The sequence below is a fragment of the Phyllobates terribilis genome, unplaced genomic scaffold (assembly GCF_046119375.1).
Source record: "Phyllobates terribilis strain yellow unplaced genomic scaffold, ASM4611937v1 Scaffold_2__4_contigs__length_985480577, whole genome shotgun sequence".
Taxonomy (NCBI): Eukaryota; Metazoa; Chordata; class Amphibia; order Anura; family Dendrobatidae; genus Phyllobates; species Phyllobates terribilis.
This window is the reverse complement of record NW_027362762.1, coordinates 735489667-735503935: the sequence shown is the minus strand read 5'-3', so window position 1 is coordinate 735503935 and position 14269 is coordinate 735489667. Positions and strand designations below refer to the sequence as shown.

At 45.5% G+C, this 14269-nt stretch overlaps 1 protein-coding gene across 1 annotated transcript in view; it reads left to right on the top strand.

Annotated features, from left to right (window-relative positions):
- Window positions 1–14269, top strand: part of TSHB (thyroid stimulating hormone subunit beta) — a 208328-nt gene that overhangs the window by 115611 nt on the left and 78448 nt on the right. Inside the window, exon 2 of the mRNA XM_073670710.1 lies at window positions 6163–6325. Coding sequence (XP_073526811.1) covers window positions 6164–6325 — 162 coding nt within the window. The 5' untranslated portion in view covers window position 6163. The remainder of the gene's footprint in view (window positions 1–6162; window positions 6326–14269) is intronic.

Sequence of the window (14269 nt, the reverse complement as noted above, 5' to 3'; positions counted from 1 at the left end):
AATGGACCCCATATAATGCTCCATACAGGATACTGACCCCCATAAAATGCTACATACAGGATACACGTCCCCATATAATGCTCCATACAGGATACTAACCCCCATATAATGCGCCATACAGGATACTGACCCCCATATAACGCTCCATACAGGATACTGGTCCCCATATAAAGCTCCATACAGAATACTGGCCCCCATAAAATGCTCCATACAGGATACTAGTCCCCATATAAAGCTCCATACAGGATACTGGTCCCCATATAACGCTCCATACAGGATACTGGTCCCCATATAACACTCCATACAGAATACTGGCCCCCATAAAATGCTCCATACAGGATACTAGTCCCCATATAAAGCTCCATACAGGATACTGGTCTCCATATAACGCTCCATACAGGATACTGGTCCCCATATAATGCTCCACACAGGATACTGGTCCCCATATAACGCCCCATACAGAATACTGGCCCCCATAAAATGCTCGATACAGGATACTAGTCCCCATATAAAGCTCCATACTGGATACTGGTCTCCATATAACGCTCCATACAGGATACTGGTCCCCATATAACGCTCCATACAGGATACTGGTCCCCATATAACGCTCCATACAGAATACTGGCCCCCATATAACCCGCCATACAGAATACTGGCCCCCATATAACTCTCCATGCAGCCTGTTCCCCACTTATAATGCCCCATGCAGGATGTCACCCCCCTTATAATTCCCCATGCAGGATGTCACCCCCCCTTTTAATGCCCTATGAAGGATGTCACCTCTCCACCCTCCATATAATGTCCCATGCAAGATGTCACCTCTCCCCCCCCATATAATGCCCCTAGCAGGGTGTCACTTCCCCCCCTTTAATGCCCCATGCAGGATGTCAGACCACCCCCTCCCTTATAATGTCCCATGCAGTATGTCACACACCCACCCTCCTTATAATGCCCCATGCAGGATGTCACCCCCCTTATAATGCCCCATGCAGGATGTCACTTCCCCCCTCCCCCTCTTATAATGCCCCATGCAGGATGTCGCACCCCCCCCTCACCTTATAATTAATGCCCCATGCAGCATGTCACACACCCCCCCTCCCTTATAATGCCCCATGCAGGATGTCACACACACCCCCACCATATAATGCCCCATGCCCCCATACATGAAAAAAAAAAAAAAATCCAATACTCACCTCACTTCTTACCTGCTGCTGGCGCTGCTCTGGACTCCAGCGTCGCCCCCGTCTTCCCGCTCTGCACTGTGACAGGTCAGGAGAGAGTGCGTGCGGTGTAAAGACATCACCGCGCCCTCTGACCTGAGATGTCACAGTCAGCGGACTCGCAAGACGCTGTGGAGGCATGGGGAGGGGTAAGTATTGTGCCAGCTGCCGGGGCCCTGAGCAAGCGGAGGGGGGTGGCGGGTGCTGACACTGGCACCGCACCGCTCATGGGTCCCATAGCGTGGCAGGTGCCCAATGGCAGTGGGCCCCTCCGCCTGCTCAGGGCCCCGGCACTTGCCCGGGTGCGCCGGGTTCTGACGCCGGCCCTGGAGCCAATAGCCCCACATGGTGTGATGACCCAAGCTCTTTCCCGCAATGTGTAGCAGCTCTCCTCACTCCCAGTGCATATAGTACTATATATGCACTAAAATTCTCCTCTCAGCCTGGACCTTGACATCCACGACACCTCAGGCTTACAGGAAAGTACCTCAGCTCTCTTCCCACTGCTGGCAACTAAGGATCATATCAAGACATCTCTCCATTGATCCCTAAAGGATTTAGTCTAGCAGTCAGGCACTTCTTGAACCGTGCAGGATGCTGTGTTCCATGCGGCTGCACAGATTTCGCTGCAGTCCCAACAGCGACCACAGCAAAGGCACTGGCTGGCCTCCTGGATCTCCAGCACCACCCAATCCCAGGGGTGCAGGATTGCTTCTCCTGGGCTCAGTAGTTCTCCTGCTGGGGCTGTTACCCACTAGACTTCACAATAGCCCTTACACTAATTAGATGTGTGTGTGTGTGTTGTGTAAAAATGTCTGAAGAGCTGGTTTCTCACACCATCAGAGTTCACAGACATTTGTCACGCCTGACTTTGCAGGGCGCCACAAATATACAGTAGAAGGCCAGAGTAATGTAAGAAGCGATGAGAGCCCGCTTTATTTATGGGATACATGTCTCCAGGAGTACGAGCTGAGCACAATGTACTGTATATGCACTACAATATACTGGGCACTACAATGGCAGATTTGCAATTTTCCACTCAGAAACATCCATTGTTGCTTGTTTATGGAACACACCCATGGAGTCAAAATCATTACTTCACCTGTAGATAAATTCCCAGAGGGATGTAATTTGTAAAATGGGGACATTTGAGGGGGAATTCTGCTCTTCTGGCACTTAGGGACTCTTTATATGGAGTCAGGAAACTATTCTATGAAAATTTGTTCCCCAAGACACATAGCGCTCCTTCGCTCTCGAAGTGGCTAAGCAATGCTGGACAGTCACATATGTGGTATTGCCATGTTCAGAAGAAATTGTGTGACAACTTTTGGTGCCATTTTTACCTATTTCCCCATGTGAAAATGTGAAATCTGGGGCTAAATTAAAATTTTTGCCACAAACATGTAATTATTTTCTTCAGCGCCCAATGGTATAAAATTCTGTGACACATCTGTAGTGTAAATACGATCACTGAACCCTTACATGAATTCATTGATGGGTGTAGTTTGTAAAATGGGACCACGTATGGGAAGGTTCTGCTGGTCTGGCACTTCAGGGTCTCTGCCAATGTGACATGGCACCCGAAAACCATTCCAGCAAAATCTGCACAATAATATAGTGCTCCTTCCCTTCTGAAATTTCTGCTTTGCCTGAAAAGTAATTCCTGATTACATGTAGGGTATTGGCACTCTCAAGAGAAATTGCACACCAATGTGTGGTCCATTTTTTTCCTACTAGACGTTATAAACATTAAGAACTTTGGGCTAAAACAACATAACATTTTAGTGGTTAAAAAATTGAATTATTCACTTCACTACTAGTGTGGAGCGAGTATGTTCTGTCCGAGTATGCTCGGGCCGAGCTCCGATTATTTATAGCTGCTCGGTGATATGTTTGAATCGCTCCCGTGTACATGATTTGTGACTGTTTGGAAGCTTTATTTTCATGTGAGGAATGTGTAAGAAATAGACATTCCTCCCATGTAATAAAACTGTCAAACTGTCGCAAATCATGTACACGGGAGCGATTCAAACATATCACCGAGCAGCTATAAATACTCGGTGCTCGGCCCGAGCGTACTCGGCGAAAGGGTTAACAGAACATACTCGCTCAACACTATTCACTACCCAATGGTATATAATTCTGTGAGGCACATGTGGTGTCAGCATGTTCCCTGCACCCCTCGATGAATTCATTGAGGGGTAGTTTATATAGTGGGGTCACTTATGGGGGTTTCTGCTGTTCTGCCACTTCAGAGGTTGTGCCAATGTCACATGGCACCATCAAACCATTTCAGCAAACACTGCATTCCAATATGGAACATCTTCCCTTTTGAGCTTTGCACTGTTCCTCAAAAGTAGCTTTCGAACAAATATGGGGCATTGTACCATTCGTTTTATCCTATTATCCCTTTTAAAATTTAAAAAAATTGGAGCCAAAGCAACATTTCAGTGGAAAAAATTTTATTTTTTCATTTACTCAGCCCAATGTTATACATTTTTGTTAATTGCTTCAGGGTTAAAGATGCTCACTAATAATGGGGTCACTTGTTTGGTGCTTTTCCTGTTTTACATGTCACGGGCTCTTCAAATGTGACATGGTGTCTGCAATCTATAGCAGCCAAAATGGCGCTCCAAAATTCAAAGAGCACTCCTTCACATATTGGGTGCCATCGTATTCAGAAGAAACTGCACAACAACTTGTGTGGTCCAATTATTCCTGTTTCTCTTGTGAAAATGAAAAATTTGGGGCTAAAGCAACATTTTTGTGGAAAAAAAAAAGTAATTTTTCATTTTCACTTGCCAATTTTATAATATTCAGCGAAGAACTTGGGTCTGTCTCTACTGTTTTGGCATGGCAGGGGCTTTTTGAATGCAATATGGCATCCACAATCTATTCCAGGTAAAGTTGCACTCCAGAATACAAATGCTCCTTCCTTTTCCGAACCCTGCCGCGCACCCAAATAGGAGTTTTCCCCCACATATGGTGTGCTCAGGAGAAATTGCAAAACATTTTTTGGGGTCCATTTTCTCCTGTTACCCTTGTGGAAATAAAAAAAATGGGGCTAAAATATAATTTTTGTGGAAAACATTTGATTTTTATTTTCACGGCTCTCAGTTATAAACTTGTGTAAAGCACCCCTAAATGACCAGGAAGAGCCATAACCTAGCTGTATGAGGGATTGTTTTTTTCTGGTACATGTTGTAGTTTTAAATGCCACTATTCATTTTACCATATAATTTACTGAAGAGTGGGAAAAAAATTGGTGAAATTGCAAGAGAGAGAGTGACCCTTAGATAAGGCTGACATATATTGGCAAAGCACGTGCCAGGGACCTTGTCTCAGTCTAAAGGGACAGACAATTTAATTTTATATAAGTTAAGCAATTGAGTAGTTTTTTTAATTTATCTCTCCCTGCAGCCATTTTGGGGTACACTTTCTCCTGTTATCCTTATAAAAAGAAAAAATTGAGTGCTAAAGCAACATTTTTCTGGGAAAAATTTTTATCTTTGCATTTTCACTGCTCAATATTATAACATTTTGTGAAACACTTGTAGGTTCAAGGTGCTCACCACACCTCTAGACAAATTTCTTGAGTGGTGTCAATTCCAAAATGGGGTCACTTGTGGGGGGTTTCCACTGTTTAGGCACATCAGGGGCTCTGTTAATGTGACATGGCATCCGCTATCTATTCCAGTTAATTTTGCACTCCAAAAGTCAAATAGTAATCCTTCCCTTCCGAGCCCTGCTGTGCACCTAAACAGAAGTTTTCCTCCACATATGGAGATATTGGTGTACTCAGGAGATATTGCCCAACACATTTTGGGGTGGATTTTCTCTTGTTACCCTTGTGAAAATATTTGGTGCAAAAGCAACATTTTGGTGGGAAAAAATAAAATTTTCATTTTTCCTTCCACAGTGTTTTAATTCCTGTGAAGCACCTAAAGGGCTAATACAATTCTTGAATGTGATTTTCCGCACGTTGGCCCCTCAAATTCATTTCAAATGTGGTGTCTCTAAAGAAATTGGTTTTGTAAATTTGGTTGGAAAAATGAAAAATTGCTGATAAACTTTAAATCTAACTTTGTAACAAAAAAAAATTATGTTTCAAAAATTATGCTGATGTCAAGTAGATATGTAGCAAATATTATTTATTAATTACTTTTAGTGGTATGACTATTTGTTTCAAAGTTCAAAAATTAAATTTTTTTCTAAATTTTCAGCAAATTTCCAATTTTTTCATAAATAAATGCAAATCATGTCAACCTAAATTTGCCACTAACATGATGCACAATGTGTCATGAAAAAACAGAATTTCAGAATCACTGGGATATACTCAAGCATTCCAGAGTTATTACCTCATAAAGTGACACTGGTCAGAATTGAAAAATTTGGCCTAGCTTGGGCAGGTGAAAACAAGCTTCAATAGTGAGGAAATACAGAACCCTCATATTTTTCCAGTTATTCCTGGACATATTTGCTGATATGTCAAAGGTTTTGACACTACTTTTTATGTTTCTCCAAAAATGTCTTACTGCAGTCCTTAAGTTCACCCATTTCCACCCAAAGATTTTTACCTACAGTATGTTCAACATTTTCTCTTTATTTACCTTTTTTTTCCTTTTTCTTTTGTGTCCCTATGGTGTTACAGATTGTTCTGACCCTTCCTGTGTGGGTGTTTCCAATTGATGATGACTATATTCCCCATAAGTGCAGGTGCTTGCATCCAAGACAGCTTTAGTACATCTCCCTCTAAGAACTAGGCTTTTATCGCTTTCGTGTGAAGCAAACTTGTCACATCTGCAGGACACATGCACAGACTTCCCTGTAATAAAGTTAATATTAGGTCTTTCTGATGAAACATGGTCTTTGAGTTTTGCAAAATATGTGAAGGAAACTGACTTACACCAAATTTTAAAATGTGTTGCTGTTTTTTTTATAGGATGGCAGTTATTTTCATGGCATCTTTTCTATTTTGCATTGCCTTTGGGCATGCTTTCTCTCTGTGTATGCTGACTGAATATATCATGTATGTGGAGAAGGAGGAGTGTGCCTATTGTATTGCCGTCAACACCACCATATGCTCTGGATACTGCAGGACAATGGTATGTGTTTTCATTGTAATCACATAATATCTAATGGTTATTGAGGTTAACATCTAAAACAACCCACAAATTGACCTCATAATCTGATAAAATGTACAAACCCAATTCCCCAAAATTTGTGATGCTGTGTAAAATGTAAAGAAAGTGAGAATACAATTATTTGGAAATCTCTTATAGCCATATGTTATTCAAAACACCTCTTAAAAAAGTTGTGACGGGTCCATATCTACCATAGTGTAGCATCCCCTCTACTTTTTAAGAGTCTGTAAATACCTTGATAGTGAGGAGGCCAATTCGTTTTGGAAGAGGAATGCTGCCCCATTATTCCCTAATGTAGGATTCTAGCTGCTTAACAGTCTTTGGTCTTCTTTGCAGGATTTTTAATTTCATGATGCACCAAATATTTTCTATTGGTGAAAGGTCTGGACTGCAGGTGACCAGTTCATCATCCAAACTCTTTTTCTGTGAAGCCACGCTGTTGTGATGGATGCAGTACGTGGTTTAACAATGCCTTGCTGAAATATGCAAGGTCTTCGGAGAAAAAGGGAGTTCAGCTTACATGAAATTTGACACCGACTCTCAAAGCCAGGAGTGGTGCCCACACTAACCCGGCCATTTAACCCCTAAATGCTGTGATTGATAGTGATCGCGGCATTTAGAAGGCAGGGAGAGGGATGAGGCTCCCTTTCCCCTCCGATCAGCACCTTCCCCCCCGACGTCATCACAAGGGCCCGGTCATTGCCATGGTGACCCAAGGTGTCATGATGACATTCGGGTCACCAGGCTATGGAAAGTCTGTTAGACCATGGTCAGAGCATGGTCTAAGAGGCTTCTGTCAGTGCATCACTGACAGGTAAAAAGCATTGCTAAGCAAGTGCACTGCATTGCATCATACCAGTGATCTGAGTGCTAAAAGTTAAAGTCTCATGGAGGGACTAAGTGAGAAAGTAAAAAAAATGTGAAATATTTTTTTACAAAATCAAAAATTTATAAGATACATATATATCTACTATATAATCGGCTTATCCTGTCTGTCTGTCCGTCCAAGAAATCCCGCGTCACTGATTGGTCCGGCCACGCGGGATTTCAGAACAAGATGGCGGCCGTTAGCGGCTCATCTGCCACACGGAGGTCAGCGGCGATGCAGCCCGGAGATGACCGCGCCGGTCTTCTCCCGGCTGCTCGCAGCAGAAGTACCCCGACCGGCGGCCTAGGCGGGGCAGCTCCCCGGTCCTCCCTTCACACTTGCCGTCGGGAGATCAGCGGCCCTAGCGGCTGATCTCCCAACGGTAGCCGCGTGGAGGTCAGCGGGGAGATGACCAGCGCCGCTCCCCTGTCCTCACTAACACGGTTCGCTGATTGGTCGCAGCCGGGGGAATTACGTGCTGGCTGTGCGTGGTCAGCGATGTTGTCACAAGCAGTGTTGACAACATGACGTAATTACAAAATTCATTAGGGGCCCCGGGGGGATACATTGGGGGGTTAATTTAAAGTAGTGCACAACCCATTTAAACACTGCTTCGCTGATTAGTCGTGCCCGGTCGGCCGCATACATATTCTACAATACCCGATGCGTTAGAATTGGGCCACCATCTAATATATATATATATATATATATATATACACATACAGTACAGACCAAAAGTTTGGACACACCTTCTCATTTAAAGATTTTTCTGTATTTTAATGACTATGAAAATTGTACATTCACACTGAAGGCATCAAAACTATGAATTAACACATGTGGAATTATATACTTAACAAAAAAGTGTGAAACAACTGAAAATATGTCTTATATTCTAGGTTCCTCAAAGTAGCCACCTTTTGCTTTGATAACTGCTTTGCACACTCTTGGCATTCTCTTGATGAGCTTCAAGACGTAGTCACCGGAAATCGCATGAAAATACAGAAAAATCTTTAAATGAGAAAGTGTGTCCAAACGTTTGGTCTGTACTGTACATATATACACACATACATACAGTACATACATACACTAGCTATTGAGCTCATTCTACGCCTGGGTGGCGAGCATTTTAATTGGTATATGGTCTCCCATGCTGGTATGTGATGCCCCCATCCTGTTAAGTGCTGCCCTCATTCCTATCCTGGTACGCATGGCACGCCTCATCCCTATCCTGGTACGCATGGCACCCCTCACCCTCATTCCTGGTACGCATGGCACCCCTCACCCTCAATCCTGGTACGCATGGCACCCCTCACCCTCAATCCTGGTACGCATGTCACCCCTCACCCCCAATCCTGGTACGCATGGCACCCCTCACCCCCAACCCTGGTACGCATGGCACCCCTCACCCTCAATCCTGGTGCGCATGGCACCCCTCACCCTCAATCCTGGTATGCATGGTACCCCTCATCCCTATCCTGGTATACATGGTACCCCTCATCCCCCAATCCTGGTATGCATGGTACCCCCAGATCCCTATACTGGTATGCATGGTACCCGTCATCCCCCAATCCTGGCATGCATGGTACCCCTGGTACGCATGGCACCCTTCACCCCCAATCCTGGTATGCATGGCACCCATCACCCCCAATCCTGGTATGCATGGCACCCCTCACCCTCAATCCTGGTATGCATGGCACCCCTCACCCTCAATCCTGGTATGCATGGTACCCCTCATCCCTATCCTGGTATACATGGTACCCCTCATCCCCAAATCCTGGCATGCATGGTACTCCCAGATCCCTATCCTGGTATGCATGGTACCCCTCATCCCCCAATCCTGGTATACATGGCACCCCTCTTCCCCCAATCCAGGTATGCATGGCACCCCTCATCCCCAATCCTAGTATGCATGGCACTCCAACATCCCCAAGCCTGGTATGCATGGCAACCCCCATCCCCAATCCTGGTATGCATGGCACACTTCATTTCAAATCTGGTATACATGTCACCCCTCATCCCAATCCTGGAATGCATGGCACCCCTCACCCCCCAATCCTGGTATGTATGGTACCCAACCCCTCATACTGGTGTGCATGCCTTTCTCATCCCCAATCCTGGTATGTATGTACCCCTCATCCACCAATCCTGGTATGCATGGCACCCCTCATCCCACAATCCTGGTATGCATGGTAACCCTCATCCCCTAATCCTGGTATGCGTGGGACCCCTCATCCCCCAATCCTGGTATGCATGGTCCCCTCACCCCCAATCCTGGTATGCATGGCACCCCTCATCCTCAATCATGGTATGCATGGTCCCCTCATCCTCAATCCTGGTATGCATGGCTCCCTCATTCCCCAATCCTGGTATGCATGGTCCCCTCACCCCCAATACTGGTATGCATGACACCCCTCATTCCCAATCCTGATATGCATGGTCCCTTCATCCCCAATCCTGGTATGCATGGCACCCCTCATCACCAATCCTGGTATGTGTGCTCCCCTCACCCCCAATCCTGGTATGCATGGTCCCCTCATCCCCCAATCCAGGTATGCATGGCTTCCTCATCCCCCAATCCTGGTATGCATGGCTTCCTCATTCCCCAATTCTGGTATGCATGGTCCCCTCACCCCCAATCCTGGTATGCATGGCACCCCTCATCCCCAATTCTGGTATGCATGGTCCCCTCATCCCCAATCCTGGTATGCATGGCACCCCTCATCCCCCAATCCTGGTATGTGTGGTCCCCTCACCCTCAATCCTGGTATGTGTGGTCCCCTCACCCCCAATCCTGGTATGCATGGTCCCCTCATCCCCCAATCCTGGTACTGTATGTATGGCACCCCCCCTTATCCCTTTCACGCTGCACACATACAAAAAAAATAAACACTTATACTCACCTTTCTTGCCTGTGCTCCAGCGCTGCTGTGTCCTGTCCTGCTGGAGGCCGGGGGAGGAGTGAGGCACCGGAGCACTGCGCTGTCCGGCACCATTTTGTTGAAGACACACTGTAAATGTGTCTTCAGTAAAATGGTGCTGGATAGCGCTATGCGCATGCGCCGATTTCGACACCTTCACTCCGCCCCCGGTCTCCGGCCAGAAGTGAGGCACCATGGCAACGCTCCTCCCGGTCAGGTAAGTATATAAGTATGGCGCCGGAGATTGCGGTACGCGTTCAGTGTCTACGCATGCCGCGATCTCCAGTGCCATACACTCCTCTTACCTGTAACGGCTCCAAGCGTTCTTCTGTCTGGAGCCAGACTGCGCATCGCGCATGCACAGTCTATAGAAGCTTCAGACAGAGGGACGCTTAGCCAATTAGATTATAGATATATATGCCGCCGCAACCCCCCCACCACCACCACCTTCTACAGCCGGAATGTAAGTATATACTCAAGTAAAAGCCGAGGGGGGGCTTTTTCAGCATAAAAAATGTGCTGAAAAAGTCAACTTATACACAAGTATATACAGTATATATAAATATATATATATATATATATATATAAAATACACATAAATAGGTATTTTATGTAAAAAAAGGTATACGCTCAGTATCACTGCATCCAGAACGTCTTGACCTATAAAACTGTCACACTAGTTAAAAGGAATCTGTCACCCCCTCGGACTTATCTGACCTCTAATATGGGCATACAGGTGATAGAAATTTAAATCAATACCTACCGGTATGCCTCATATTAGAGGTTAGATAAGTCCGAGGGGGTCTGGTTGCTGTGAAACGGCTTTTTATTCAGTGAAGTTTCCGATGCTTGCAGACCGGGGAACGAGAGGAAATCCCCACCTACTGTGGTAATTAAAATATTTCCCCCCTCCCCTGCACGTCACAGTGCCTGCGCACTTCACTTTTTACAAGATCCCTGCAGCACTATGACTGCATAGTACACAGTACAAGTGCGCCTTCTGTAAAAAGTGAAGTGCGCAGGTGCAGGATCTGGCCACTGCAACTGCATGTCACAGGGCACTCTGATGTGCAGGGGAGGGGGAAATATTTTAATTACCACAGTGTAACATCCCTGGCGGCATGCTGGTATGGCTTACCATCTCCCACCATGCAAGACCGCCAACTTACTAGTCCAGTCTGTGCACTATGCTCCTCTACTTACTGTGTGCATGTCTCTTGTCTGCTGGCTTAGGGAGGCGGCACTGGAACTTCCTGATTCTTAAAGTTACAGTGTGCGCAGTCATAATGCGTCCCCAGCCTATTACTGTGAGTTACTGGATACTTAAACCTCATCCATCCAGTGGGAGGTGCCTGAGCAACTCTTTCTTACAGTGTGTTCTGTGCAACTGAGTTACCCTGTCTGTTTCCGCCACCTTGGGGGCTGAGTACCTAGGCCCATTACCTGTATCTGTATCTGTGACTTCTAGTCTATTTCTGCCACCCTGGGGGCTGAATGCTCAGGCCCGTTCCTGTATCTTGTTCCTGTGTCAGTTCCTGTCTGAACTGTGTCCTAGCCCATTACCTGTTTTTCTCTATGTCCGATCCTTCCCTTTTCCTGCAGTGTCTGAACCAGTACCTAACTCCTTCTCGTTGTCTCTGTACTTCTGTTTGTGAGTTTTGTGTCCACTCGCTACTTCATAGCAAGTACCTTGTGTGTATCTGGTTCTGCTTGTCCCCTTTCCCTGCCTCCCTATCTACCTCCTGTGTTCTAGCTATCTTCCTGTGTTTCCCTGTCCCTGTCTGTTCCATGTGAACAGAGCCCTGTCCTGTCTGTCCGCATCTGCGGCTCTGCTCTGCTCCGCTTCCCCTCCGCACCTGCGGCTCTGCTCTGCCCTGCTTCGCTTCCCCTCCGCACCTGCGGCTCTGCTCTGCCCTGCTCCACTTCCCCTATGCACCTGTGGCTCTGCTCTACTCTGCCCTGCTTTTTCATCACATCGCCAAACAAAAAGTGGAACAAAACACGATCAAAAAGACAAATGTAAATAAGAATGGTATCTTTCAAATCAAACAACAAAAAAAGCAAGTGCCCACTCAGCTCCATCATCTGTTAACGGAAATATAGGGGGCTTCCAAGTTACTGGTAGTACAAAGGCTCTGAAAAAGCAAAATGTCTCCTTGCCACCCAAAAGAAATTCAGCAAATTCTGCGCTCCCAAATCCAAATGCCCCTCGCTTCTGAGCCCCATTGTGTGACTAAATCACATTTAGCATCCACGTGTTTTGCATTTCTGTAACGATGAATGCTCGCTTAATTTACAGGTGCATGTCTCCAGAAACACGAGCTGGGCATAATGTACTGGGCACTACAATGTACGGGCACTTCAATAGCAGATCTGCAATTTTCACTCAGCAACATCCACTGCTGCTTGTTTCTGTAAAATACTAATGGAGTTAAATCATCACTACACCTGTAGATAAATTCCCAAAGGGGTATAATTTCCAAAATTATCACTTGAGGGGGGTATTCTGCACTTCTAGCACTTAGGGGCTTTGTATATGGAGTCCGCAAACTATTTTAGGAAAATTTGTGCTCCAGGACGCAAATAGTGCTGTGTCCTTTCCAAGTCTCGCTGTGTGGCTAGGCAGTACTGTACAGCCACAAATGGGCTATTTCCATGTTCAGCAGAAATTGTGTGTCAAGTTTTGGTGTAATTTTTAACCATTTGCACATGGTAGCTCAATGGATAGCACTGTTGCTTTGCAGCCCTGGGGTCCTGGGTTCAAATCCCACCAAGGACAACATCTGCAAGGAGTTTGTATGTTCTCCCCGTGTTTGTTGGGTTTCCGCCGGGTTCTCCGGTTTCCTCCCACACTCCAAAGACATACTGATAGGGAATTCAGATTGCGAGCCCCAATGGGGACAGTGACAATAATGTTTGTAAAGCGCTGTGGAATTAATAGCGCTATATAAGTGAGTAAAATAAAAAAATAAAAATAAATAAATTTGCCCATGTGAACATGTAAAATCTGGGGCTAAAGCAAATTTTTTGTGGTAAAAATTTAATTATTAGACACGAGCAAGCACTAAAATGCTCGGATGCTCGTTACTCTATCCGAGCAATTTCTATTGCTCGGTTGCTTGTTTCGAGTAACAAGTATAATGGGAGTCAATGGGAAATCCGAGTATTTTTCTGGCAGACCCTACAAGGAGGTCTAGGGGGCAGTGATGGAAAAAGTACTGAATGGAAGGAGAACAGCACAGGGAAGACCCTGGAAAGCATCTCTGACTCCAAGATCGCTGCTGAGAACAATGGTGTCACACTTTTATTCCACTTTAAGGACTAACAATAAAAAATTTAAAACATTTTTTTCTTGCATAATGACTTGATAAATTTAAAAACATTTAAAAACATATATAATTTAAGTAACCCAAAATTGAATTTTTTATTAAAAAAATTTGAAATTTCAGTGTAATTTATGAAGGAACTATCACCAGATCTATCACAGGGGATCATGTGACATGTCATGTGATACATCAGGTGTGGGGGGGGGGCCGTGCCTTCTAAACTGCCCGGCGCCCTTGCTACTCTTCATCCACCCCTGGATACATTGTATTGTTTATATTGTCTGTATATGTCCCTATTTAATTGTAAAGTGCTGCGGAATATGTTGGCGATATATAAATAAAAATTATTATTATTATGCACTAAGCTCAGATCCTGCCAAAATAACAATAAGAGTCATCTGTAGCACCCTGAGGACTCGGCTGCTACAGGGGTATTGCACCTCGACCCAGAGGTGTGGTATTCCACTCCCGGGTAAGGATGGAGTGTGGGACTGAGCTCAGTAGGCTGCATGCACTACATACATCCCATTTCCGGGGGACAGAACTACGGTACTCCCACCAAGTAAATGTGCAGGTACGACAGCGTCTGTCCCTGGCTGGAGTGGGAGGGGGGTGGAACATCCCAGTAGTGTAGGGGCAGATAGGGGGAGTACTCTGGGTAAAGCTAGGAGCTCATTGGGTGCTAGTCACCTGGGCTCACACATAGAGGGAGTATATATGGTGGGCACCATCTTAGGACAGGGAGAGCTGAGGGAGTCTTTAGGAAGAGTTCAGCCAGGAGGGCTGACAGGGA